Source organism: Rhipicephalus microplus, unplaced genomic scaffold (genome assembly GCF_043290135.1).
Source record: "Rhipicephalus microplus isolate Deutch F79 unplaced genomic scaffold, USDA_Rmic scaffold_20, whole genome shotgun sequence".
Lineage (NCBI taxonomy): Eukaryota > Metazoa > Arthropoda > Arachnida > Ixodida > Ixodidae > Rhipicephalus > Rhipicephalus microplus.
The window spans coordinates 4,908,819-4,920,846 of record NW_027464593.1 but is presented as its reverse complement, the minus strand read 5'-3'; the positions used below and the strand labels follow the sequence as shown (position 1 = coordinate 4,920,846).

Sequence of the window (12,028 nt, the reverse complement as noted above, 5' to 3'; positions counted from 1 at the left end):
CGATAAGAAACGCAAGACTCAGCTCGCTTACGGAAAGCGAAAGCACTGTACACCTAATCCTCGGTGATCACGGATACCCCCAGGAAGTCGTCCGTCAGTCGCCGAAAGTGATGCTACTTTGGATTCTCAGTCAACTGATGCGGTGAACAACGCAGAGGAGATGCTACACCAGTGCGTGTCAAGCTCGGAAGACGACGACGTTGATGCTACCGTATATCGACGTGAGGCCGCACACTCTCCTAACGAGGATCGCGCTGTTCAACGTGACGGTGACGTGATTGATGCGCCAACAGATGCCGGCAATCCACGGGGTGATGCCGCGATTGTGACCAGCGAGCGCCGTACCATTCAGGGACACATTCAACCCAGTTTTGTGTCAGCGGAAACTGTAGAAGCTCAGTCGGCCAGCGTTCGCGAGTCGCTCGGCGCGATGTCTGCTACTGAGAAAAAGTTTGCACTGACCGCGCCGCCGGAAAGCGCAACTACGCTGACACCACAGGGAGAAGAAGAAGAATACGTGATAATGCAGATGGGCGCCCTAAACGCGATTATTGGGAATACCCTCTGCCCTGTGTGTCATGAGCAAAGTTTGGTTGTGGATCGGGACACAAGGCATAGACTTGCCGTGAAAATGGTGGTCACATGCCGCTCTTGTGGCTCAGCTAACACCCATTGGACTTCGCCCAGAAAACCAGGTGGCCGAGCTTTCGACGTGAATTTACAGTCTCTGCAGGCAATAAGGCGCATCGGTAAAGGGCCTACTGCTCTAAATGACTTCTGGGCAGTGATGAATGTCTCTCACAGAGACATTCATCATCAGAGACATTCAGCACCAGAAGAGCTATCAACGCCACTTAAAAAAGGTGCTGAAGCCAGCGGCTGATGAAGCTGCAGAAACAGTTTTCGCAGATGCTGTAGACGCTGTGAAGAAGACTTATCAGGAAATGGAAGTAAACTTCACTAAAAACATTACCGTGGTCTATGACAGCCCATGGCTGACGCGCGGACACAACTCACACATTGGTGTAGGCTGTGTGACAGAATTTTATACTGGACTTGTGATTGACTGTACAGTCCTGTCTAACTTCTGCCTCGGGTGCTCACTACGTCCAGCCGAAAACGACCCAGCACATCAAGAGTGGAGGAAGACACATGTTTGTCAAAAAAACACAGATGTGGTTGCTGGACGCATGGAGGTGGAAGCTGCACTGCAGCTTTTTGGACGCTCCCTCAGTAAAAATGAGCTCCGTTACACGAATATCATTTGTGACGGTGACAGTCGCACCTACGTGGCCCTGTGCAATGAGAAGATGTATGGGTTTGTACCTCTCACGAAGGAGGACTGCATAAACCATGTTCAGAAGAGGATGGGCACAGCACTCCGTTCTCTTGTTAGCAAGTCTAAGAAGGGAGAGGCGCTCGGCAGAAGAGGTGGCCTGACACAGAACTTGATCAAAAGGCTCACCAGCTATTATGGCCTAGCACTGCGAAGCAGCACGGACGTCGAAGACATGAAGAAAGCAGTGATGGCCACCTTTCATCATGTTTCATCGACTGATGCAGAACCTCATCAAGAGCTCTGTCCTTCCGGTGCCCGCAGCTGGTGCAGGCACCGTGCAGCAGAGGCAGAGGGGAAGCCACAACCTCCACACAAGTATAACCTGCCCAACAAAGTTGTTGAAGCGTTGCGGCCAGTGTACCAATGCCTGTCCGACCCTCAACTGCTGGCTCGCTGCAGTGGCAACAAAACACAAAATGCCGCTGAAAGCCTTCACTCGGTGATTTGGTCACTCATTTCTAAGCAGCAGCATGCCTCTCTCGTCACCGTGGAAGTAGCAGTCCATGAGGCAGTTGCTATGTACAATGCAGGCAACTTTCAAGCTTACACCAAGATTTGTGCTGCAATGGGTGTGCAACCTGGAGCACTTACCCTCCACATGGTTGCTGAAAAAGATGCTCAGCGAGCAAGGAAGTCATCACAAATGCATGAAGTGAAAGGGGAGAGACCCAAAAGGTTGCCTCTACACAAGGACACCAAGGACTACAGTGCTGGTGCATTCTAACAAATGCAAATCACTTCCAAAACTTTGATAGCCGTTTTCTCACAAGTGTGTTTTGGACATAGTGCATTGTTCGTGGAAAGAGTAGCACGAGAATGACTGGACCGATTTTGATTGTTTTTTTTTTTCCTGAATCCCTGAACACTGCTTGTGGGTACAGCAATCTTCAATTTCGGTTTTATGGCCCTATTTTTTTCTAGACAATGATCTCTAAGAAAAAAAAGAGAACATAATAAAGAATTCTGAGAGTGTCATACCCTGTAGCTTTCTTTTGAGTAAAGATCAACACCATTCGCAGCTTCCTGGCATGTTTTGTTGCAGCGCTAGGCTTTCCACGAGCAGACCATATAATTGGATCATGTAGCATTATGCGACTTGAGAACTACTGAAGGTATCATGATGAAACTCCATATTTCCCTATTCGAGACACTTATGAGTATGCATGCCATATTTCATTGCTGTAGGTCAACAAACAAAACAGTTTTTTTTCAAAGCCACCTCCCCCCTTAAGCGAGAGGCGAGTGGAAAGAACCAAAACGGAACGTAACTCAAATCGATGGCTGATTTCATCATTGATTTGTTGCTCTCAGCGCTGTCGGCTTTGCTGTAAGCGCTGTGGACGTTTAGCAGGACCAAGTTCGGATCGAAGTGGGCGGTTGCTTATGCATGGGGGCTACCATGTTGATTTGTAATCATAGTTACTGCCAGTAACCAAGAGAAATAATTAAATGCGTAGGAAATAAATGCGATGAAGAAAAACATATCGTGTATTGATGAAGTGCAATACACACAAAGCAAATGCCAATTTTAGACAACCCTACCATTTTCAGGGAACTTGCATCTAGGACTACCCCACCAGTCCTATTTTCCTGCAAATGTAAGCTTTCACGCTCCCAAGAAGTCTTCATTAATAAGGTCTACGCAAATTCCGCATACACACCATACTCTTTAGCAAAATGGCGACAAACGGACATTGCGACAGTGACGTGCAATCACTGCGGGCTGCGTTGCCGCGCAGACCTTCATTACTTACTGTGGCAGTGTTAGATTTGAAAAAGGGCGAATGACCATACAAGCTTTGCAAACCACAAATTATCGTGAAGCGCTCCTTACGGACCCGGACAAGCAGTTATTATTTGCCCAATATGGAAGTCAGAGCGGCCTCTGCGGCCTCTGACCCTATATCACCTCTGTACCGATGATGGTGAATACAATAAGTGTAAAACCCGTGACACTGTGAACTAGTAGTGTAGTTAGAAAGTCCTGATTATCCCCACAGAGGTCCTGTGCCTCCCCCCCCTTTTTTTTTCTCAATAAAGGACTTTCTATCCATCCATCTGAGACCATGTTTCACTGAGCAAGCATGTTGCTTTCTTACAACCCGTAGCTTTGGTAGTGCTGAACCAAAGTGGTGAAACAGAATATAGGTGCTGCGGACTACCTTGAAAACTGATCAATACCGTCATCGTGTCCAGAATGTTTCATTCACTTAATGTCTGTGCCACAAGAAACAACACCGGTGCAAGTTTTGGAAAATCTGGGTCCTCAAAAAGTCATTTTACATGACAAAATGTTTGCGAGTAACTGATTTACCAGCACATTCACAACCAAAAATGTGCACATGTTGAGTAATCGCACGTGCAAGGTTGGTGTGTGTAGGTAGCAGCACTGATAATATCGAAATCTGCAGTTCATGCGGGAGCAAAATTCGCGCATACCATAGACTGGCGTGACTTGGTATGAAAAGTTGCAGAGACACCATCTGAAGGCATCTATGCAAACGCGTAGCCTGTGCGAAGCTGTTTGTGCCACTACATCTCTTCTAGTTCACTATGGTCTGCAGCCTAGCAAGGGCTGCTCTCTATATATTGTCAGATTATCTTTCACCATAGGGGAGGCTGCTCAGAATTTAAGGTACGAAAATAAAAAAAAAAACATTTTTTAATTGTTTTTTTGGATGAGAAGCCTTGAAAGACTGCACTTGTTGATGCAATGAAAAAAGGCTTTACTTTCAACTCTGAGTGACCCGCAGGTCGCGGGATAGAATCCCGGCTGCGGCGGCTGCATTTCCAATGGAGGCGGAAATGTTGTAAGCCCGTGTACTCAGATTTGGGTCAGTTTAAAGAACCCCAGGAGGTCAAAATTTCCGGAGCCCTCCACTGCGGCGTCTCTCATAATCATATGGTGGTTTTGGGACGTTAAACCCCACACATCAATCAATATCAATCAAAGCTGCTTGCTGTGCGGGCGTCTCACTTTCCGGTGAATGATTTTGATCTGTGCTCAGCTGTACGTGCAAATGAGCAATTTCAGATTTGTTCAGCTTGGCACTAATATTGCACAATTTGCAAGAGCTCAAACTTTTATAGATGGTGACAGCCTCACTCAATGCAGCACACAATGTCACATGCACCATGGCAACATGACATAAGCTAGAGGCGGGCGGGGTTATACAGCCGAACCTCGATATATCGAACGGCGCGGCGATCGCGAAATAGTTCGATATATCCAGAATTCGATATAAAAAAATCACAAAAAAAATGCGTCAAAAGCTTGCTGAAAACAACCAACGAACCGTTCAAGCGTGGTGCAGTAAAAACTCACTTGAAGATTCAAACATAGTATTTATTGTGTTGGTTTAAAATATTGAAAAAGAGGAGCCTGCTTTTTGTTGGCCATGGCATGTTTGACGACTGCGTCCTCAATATAGTCCAGGTGATCCATAAGTGATAGGCCGGTGCCTTCAATCACGCCGCAGTGGCGGCGCACAAGGGCCCAGGCAGCTACGACCTCAGCTGATGTCGGGAGCGGGGCACCATCAGCGCTTGCGGGATCCACCTCGGCAGAGTCTTCATTTGGCTGCTCAGCAGTAGCTTCGGCGACAATCTCCACATCCGTGAGCTGCGCCGTGAGCTCCGCCGTTCAGAGTTAGGCCTGTCGCGCACCACAGCGCGCGACAGGCCTAACTCCGAACGCAAGAACACTGCGAGCACAACGACCGATGCCTGCCGATGCTACGGGGAAGGAGCTTGCAACAAGTGCGCAGTGTGCCGTTGACACCATAGAGACTGCAACGACTGCAAGCTGCAAGGCTGCGGCGTGAGTCCGGGTGTAAAGCGCGCACATGGCGTGCCCATGCTGGCTCGCCTGACTGCTTTCTCTTTCCCGGCGGCAGCGCGGGCCACGTCCGAGACAGTCGTCTGCGTCCTTTCCCTCCTACACTTTCCTGCTCAATCTTTACCTCCCACCTCCCACTCCCCCTTCCCCCGCGCAAGGCCGTGTCGGTGCCTTCGTATTGAAAGACAATAACAGCTCCGCGCTTTTCTTTTCACTTTCCTCATTTAAGAACCTCTACCGCAAGGCTGCGGCGCGCGTTTGCCGCTACGTTAAAGTGGCGCTCTTGGCGCCATCAATGTGTGCAGCCAACGCCTCCTCTAAACAATGCCTGGGGAATGGCTCGCGCTCCCAGCGGAGTTGGCCTGCCTTCAGTTCTGAGCAAGCGCCGCGCGGTGGCGCTCGCGACCGAGACTATTATCACGGCAGCGGGCGGTACCAGCTAAGCGTTTTTCATCTGCGGCCCATAGGGGCGCGGCAGTCGAGAGTTGTTCGAGACCTGCAACTGTACACCGCTATTTCGGAGGCTATGCAAAGTGTTGCGTTGTTGCACCGTCCGCCACAGGTGACGCTAGCGACCGAGAACATTCTAAAACAAAGGAGAGAAAGGGTGTGGCAGCAGTTTTTCTTCTCATGCGGCAGGCATCTTCTAGAGGAGGCGTTGGTGCAGCGTTCGTAAACGCCTGCCGCTCTACCGCTATTTTCGAGAGTTGCGGGAAAGCTCGCCGCCTGTCAATGGAGCGCGGGCGGTTTGGGGTGGCTGAGTTCGATATATCCATTATATGTCAAACGTTGTCCGAAATAAAAAATCAATAATGCATGCGATTTCCCGCGTGATATAGGAACCGTTCGATATAGGCAATAATTCTATATATCTGTGTTCGATATATTGAGGTTTGACTGTAGCCAGCAACTTTGGGAGCTTATCGCGTTTACTCTCATAATTTGTGCACTTCTTTCGGCGACATAGGGGCTCTGAAAAGGGGGTGCACGAATTACGCGGGGATTTCGTAAGTGCTAATGAAATAATGTGCTATAGTCCTAACACTTGCAGTATATACATTAAAAAAAAAAGAAAATAGTTTAAGCACAAGGTGCAGTGGGTTATTTAGCAAAACTAGCTTGTGCTTTAACCAGACGAATCCGGTCACGCGCAGTCTAGTCGGAATCACAGATCGAGAGGTACAATTGGGAGTCATCGTTGAGGCCGCTGTCGCCAACCTCTCAAAGCACATTGTCCTCGGTTCCGTCGAGCACATTTGAATGCCCCATTTTCTTGAAGCCCTTTTCGACACTGCTAATAAAAGAAACTAGCTTTCACAACACGGCGATACCAGAGGACCTACGGGTTCACACATAAACAAAAAGGCCTTCTTCAATCTTCAATGGCAGGAAACGAATTGGCAAGCACTCACTCTTCCGACTTCTCCCCTACCTATCGTGGCAATCGTCGTACGTTGAAAAACTCCACGCTAAAGTGCTTGGCGGCACCACAGTTCTTGTTTTCTTCGGAAAACTTTATAACACCGAGCCTTAGTTTCACCGTGTATATTATTATTGTAGCCCATCACAAGGAAACAAGTAAATCCGTGAAAGATGAATGGCGAAACAATCCACGAAGCGTGTGTTGCAGCGCAGACACAGAGAACGAGGGGAGCAGTCGACGGGATCTCGCACGCCTACAATGCAGAAAGTTGTCCATGACATGGCGCGAGCGTGCATTTTCATGGTGGTGGAGATGGGGAAATAGAGAAAGGCTAACGCTCGAAAAGTTCCAGTGACTCGTCAACAGGTTTGAGTGTTCGGGTATGGTATTCTATGGACCCTAGATCAGGGGACGTGCTCGGAAGAAGGGACTTTGCACTCGCAGCCCGTTTGACCACACTCGCCTGCTCGGCAAGGCACGCCTGTGCAAAACACCCACAGTCTTTTTGTGCGCATGTCAATGTGCTTGCTCAAGTGCGTCAGGATTGCAAAATATGCAAGGTAATTAGTAATCTTTTTGTTTTTAGTAAAGTGGGCAAAATATTACAGGTGTGTAAATTACATTAGTAAATATGACATTTAGCATTTAAATATTCTTTTGCTGTCTATTTTTTTCGTATGTACAGTGGAACTTTGATTATACGTCCGGTCCTGCGACGACCTGCGTTTTACGACGAATTAGCTTGGACCCGGCAAAACCCCCATAGAACTAATGTATTGAAAACCTCAATTCTACGACGCAATTTCACGCCGGCCCCGCCTCCCACGACGCTTGACTGGACTGTTCGAGAAAAAAAAACCTACGATGACGCACGCAGGCTGCCACGCAAGTACACTGCGGCCGGATGAAAAAAAAGTCGGAAAACCGAGGAACTGGGTTCGTTCCTCCGCACGTTCTAGCACACTATCTGCGCTGCCACCGCTGCCACCACAGAGCCTCTTCAATTTTTCGACACGCTGTCGGCCATAGCTAGCCAGAGCCAACGTTGTCCAGAGCCAGCCGAAGTGCATTCGTTTTGCTTAGTCGCATTGCACTGCGCACTTCCGTTGGGGTCTTTTTTTTTTTGTTTTCTGCCTTCTTTTGGGTGGTTTTGTAGTGACAGTTGTGAGCAGGTAACATGGCACGATAATTTTGAGCTCGCTTTCTAGTATGCGATAACTTTCACTAGATTTCGCGTCGTTGCACCGGACGTGTTGTACGGCGATTGTTGAACCTGTCTACTGTACAAACCCGAATATAGGTCGAGATATTTTCAATGAAATAATAAGCTAAAGTCACCCCTCGTCATATATAGCGGTGTCTAGGCGAAAGTGTGCCACTGTCTGGCAACATGTGGCTTGCATGTGCTTGAGAAGCCAGACAGGGCCAGATCCGCACCAAAATCTAATTGCAGGCTGTTTCTTTCTCTCTCTCTGTTTTCTTTGTGTTCGTGATTTACTTCCGATTTGTTCTAAATTTTCGTTCCGCTTGACATTGCGCTGCATTTTTAGTGGTCTTTTTTTTTCGTTCACTGAATATGAAGAGCGGTACGAGGAGGCAGTACTCAGCTGCGTTTAAACTAGATGTTGTTGAGTTCGCAGAAGCGAATGGGAATATGGCTGCTTAGCGCCGCTTTGGTGTATCGAAAAAAAGCGTGCGCTATTGGAGGGAGCAGAAAGAAAAGCTGCAGATGTGCAATCCTCGAAAAATGTCGTTTCGTGGATGAAGTGCCGTTCATCCGCAGCTGGAAGATAAGCTAGTGGACTTTTTGCAGGAAGTTTGTGCGTGCTCGCTGCCAGTGACTGTGGATACCATTCGCAAGAAAGTCATGGAACTCGCTCGAGAAGCTGGGCTCACGAAAGAAGAGTTTCCCGCACCGAACTCTAGGGTGCGTTGATTTATGCAACGCAAAGAATTTTCTCTCCGGCGGCGCACATCCATCTGTCAAAGGTTGCCGGAGGAGTTTGAAGACAAGCTTATAAACTTTCAGCACTTCGTGAACAGACTTCAGGAGCAGAACGACTACATGATGGGGCAGATTGGCAATGCCGATGAAACCCGTGTGGTTTGATATGCCTTCGCGGACCACGATCATGCAGAGCGGCGCCAAGGATGTGAAGCTGTTGTCCACGGGCAATAAGCACTCTCGCTTCACCATCATGCTGGCATGCACGGCAGATAGTAGAAAGGTTCCGCCCTTCATCATTTTCAAATGCAAGACAATGCCGAAGGAAGTGTTCCCGCCTGGTGTTGTTTTTCGCATCAACAAAAAGGGATACATGGACGAGACCATGATGCTCGAATGGATAAGAGTAGTGTGGAACCATCGGCCAGGTGCACTGCTGCATCTTCGCAGCATGCTGGTGTTGGATGCGCTTTGTGGTCACTTAACCGATGCTGTACAACGCGCACTCAGCAACGGGAAAACGGACCTCGCTGTGATACCAAGTGGTATGACGTCCACCCTCCAGCCGCTTGACGTTGTGCTAAACAAGCCGTTCAAGGACCGAGTGCAGCTGCAGTACCAAAAGTGGATGTCCGGTGACAACCCAAAGACACCGATGGGCCGCCTGCAGAGGCCTCTGCTTGCGACTGTTTGTGGCTGGGTGCTTTCCGCCTGGCTTCCTTGCCAGATTCCATTGTGGAAAAAGCGTTCAAGAAATGTTGCATCAGCAACTCGCTGGATGGCACGGAAGACGACGCACTGTAAAAGGCGGCCAGCGACAAACTCTCGTCTTCAGAAGACAGTGGTGCTTCGTCGGATGAATAGGAGCAGTTGCAATGGTGGTTGAGGGGAGCTCCGATGATGGGGGTGGGGAGCGCCCAGTTCACAAATAAATGTGGTTCCGCAGTTTTGGGTTGTTTTCCTCTTTTTTCCTTTTTCGGTAACCTGAACTTAGGAAGGGGGGGGGGGGGGTCGACCTATATTCCCATATTCCCACTCGATCTATAGTCCGATTTATACGGTACGTTTGGAACAGCCGCGGGAACCGGAACTAGCTGCTGTCTAGCTACCAGAGGCCTAGACAGCAGCTAGTTCCGGTTCCGCTACCAGAGTTCGGCAACCTGGAGCTTCCTGGATCCTTGGCGGACTATGTTGGTGCCGACGACGACTTTGCAGTGTGCAGTGCAGTGTCGCTGGATGACATTATCGAAACTGTGCGTCCTGACACTGCGGGAACATCCGACAAGGAAGAGATGGATGACACTGCAGAGGCTAGTGCGTACGTTCCGACGTACGCAGACGTGTTGTGCTACGTCGACAACATTCGGCGGTTTGCTTGCGCGCACGACGAGATCAGCGACTTGCTGCCAGATGTCGCAGCTCTCGAAAGAAAGCTGATGCATCGTGGCTGGGCAAACTTGCAGAAAAAAATCACAGATATTTTTAAAAGGTGAGAATAAAGATTTGTTCACACCTCCGATAAAATGCGTGGTTGTCATTTCTTCAAGTAATTTAATCTACCTTCATCGGATCAGCGTAGATTTGTGCTGCGGACTTTCTTACGCATTATGTGACAACTGTTGTGGGGCAGCAATGACCATCAGTTGTCTTGGTTCTTGGTTTTTCGATTATACGATGCCCGGATTATACGACGATTCTGCGTGGTCCCCTGAAAGTCGTATATTCGAAGTTCCACTGTATAGCCACAACAGACCCTTTACTTCTATTTTCCACTGAGAATTAAATTATTGAGTGACCGGGTCATGGCCCCTTTATAAAGCTGAACGTTTCATGCGAACTGCCTGTCTGGTTGGGTTCAATAATTTCAAAAGGCTCCAACAAAACAGCTCCACCACACGAGACAAAGTTCACTGACCTTTGTCATGCTCTCTGCTGGCATGCCGACGGGCCAGGGAGCGCACCCGGTGTTTGCCCTCTGGCAGAAGAAGAGCCGCTCGTTCCATACCGCTACCATAGACCGCCTCCTGCATGTCACCACAACACCGTCATTAAACACCGAGCTTGTCGACATTTCAAGGCAACCCTGAAAGGCACCACTGCAGAAACGTGAGAAAATCACTTTTCTGCCTACCAGATGTTTTTTACAGGTCAAATTGAAAAAAGTGTCAGGCCATGCAGAAAGCCCTTTTTTATAAACACGGCATGCGCATACACATGCGCACGACATTATTAGTGCATTGTTTTATACTTTTGAGTTGATGTGTTTAATGACTCTCAAAACCCCCAAAAGACACAAGTGAGCAGGTATTGTTCCATTTTGGAGCCATGACATATGATTAAGAAAGTGCAGCTCGGATATCGGTTGCCACTTGCAGCTTCCCGCAACACACAAATAAAAATGTAGGTGATAGCCACCTGGTACAAGTTGCAACATTAAGAAGCCCAACACTTTTGGCAAGAGGGTTTCAATTGAAACGTTTCTTATTCATGCCCATGTAACTAAAGTAAAATTTCGTTGTAGCTAGACTTTGGAAGGGAGACTTGCAGCTTTGCTTTGGGGGCGCTCAGATTCAAGGAAATGCAGAGCTGGGCAGTCTTCCTTGTTTTTCTTCAGTCTTTTCTTTCTTTGTTTTTCTCTTTTGCTGTTTTTTTTTTCATTTTCTATCTCCCTTTATTTCTTATTTCAACTTTTTCATTTCTTCTCCATATTTCTAGCTTACATATCCACCCCCTTTTTTCTTAATTTTTGTACGTCGTTTTACCTGCATTACACCAAACAAGGAGGACACGGGTCTTGAAAAATATTTTAAAAGTCTATATCGATTGAGATGAAACTTTTGAGTTTATGCATATTTCTGCAAAGATTTCAAACACAGTCGAACCTCGATATATCGAACAGCGCGGCGATCGCGAAACAGTTCGATATATCCAGAATTCGATATAAAAAATCACGAAAAAAATGCGTCAACAGCTTGCTGAAAACAACCAACGAACCGTTCAAGCGTGGTGCAGTAAATACACACTTGAAGATTCAAACATAGTATTTATTGTGTTGGTTTAAAATATCGAAAAAGAGTAGCCTGCTTCTTGTTGGCCATGGCGTGTTTGACGACTGTGTCCTCAATATAGTCCAGGCGATCCATAGGTGATAGGCCGGTGCCTTCAATCGCGCCGCAGTCGCGGCGCACAAGGGCCAAGGCAGCTACGACCTTAGCTGATATCGGGAGCGGGGCACCATCAGCGCTTGCGGGATCCACCTCGGCAGAGTGTTCATTTGGCTGCTCAGCAGTAGCTTCGGCGACGATCTCCACATCCGTGAGCTCCGCCGTTCGGAGTTAGGCCTGTCGCGCACCACAGCGCGCGACAGGCCTAACTCTGAACGCAAGAACACTGCGAGCACAAGGACCGATGCCTGCCGATGCTACGGGGAAGGAGCTTGCAACAAGTGCACAGTGTGCCGTTGACACCATAGAGACTGCAACG

General features: G+C 48.3%; 1 protein-coding gene across 11 annotated transcripts in view; it reads right to left on the bottom strand.

The window, feature by feature from the left end:
- Positions 1-12,028, bottom strand: part of LOC142785261 (rho GTPase-activating protein 190-like) — a 155,926-nt gene that overhangs the window by 40,803 nt on the left and 103,095 nt on the right. For all 11 annotated transcript variants that reach the window (XM_075883689.1, XM_075883692.1, XM_075883695.1 and 8 more), the window contains exon 14: positions 10,461-10,569. In XM_075883689.1, the coding sequence (XP_075739804.1) occupies positions 10,461-10,569 (109 nt within the window). The remainder of the gene's footprint in view (positions 1-10,460; positions 10,570-12,028) is intronic.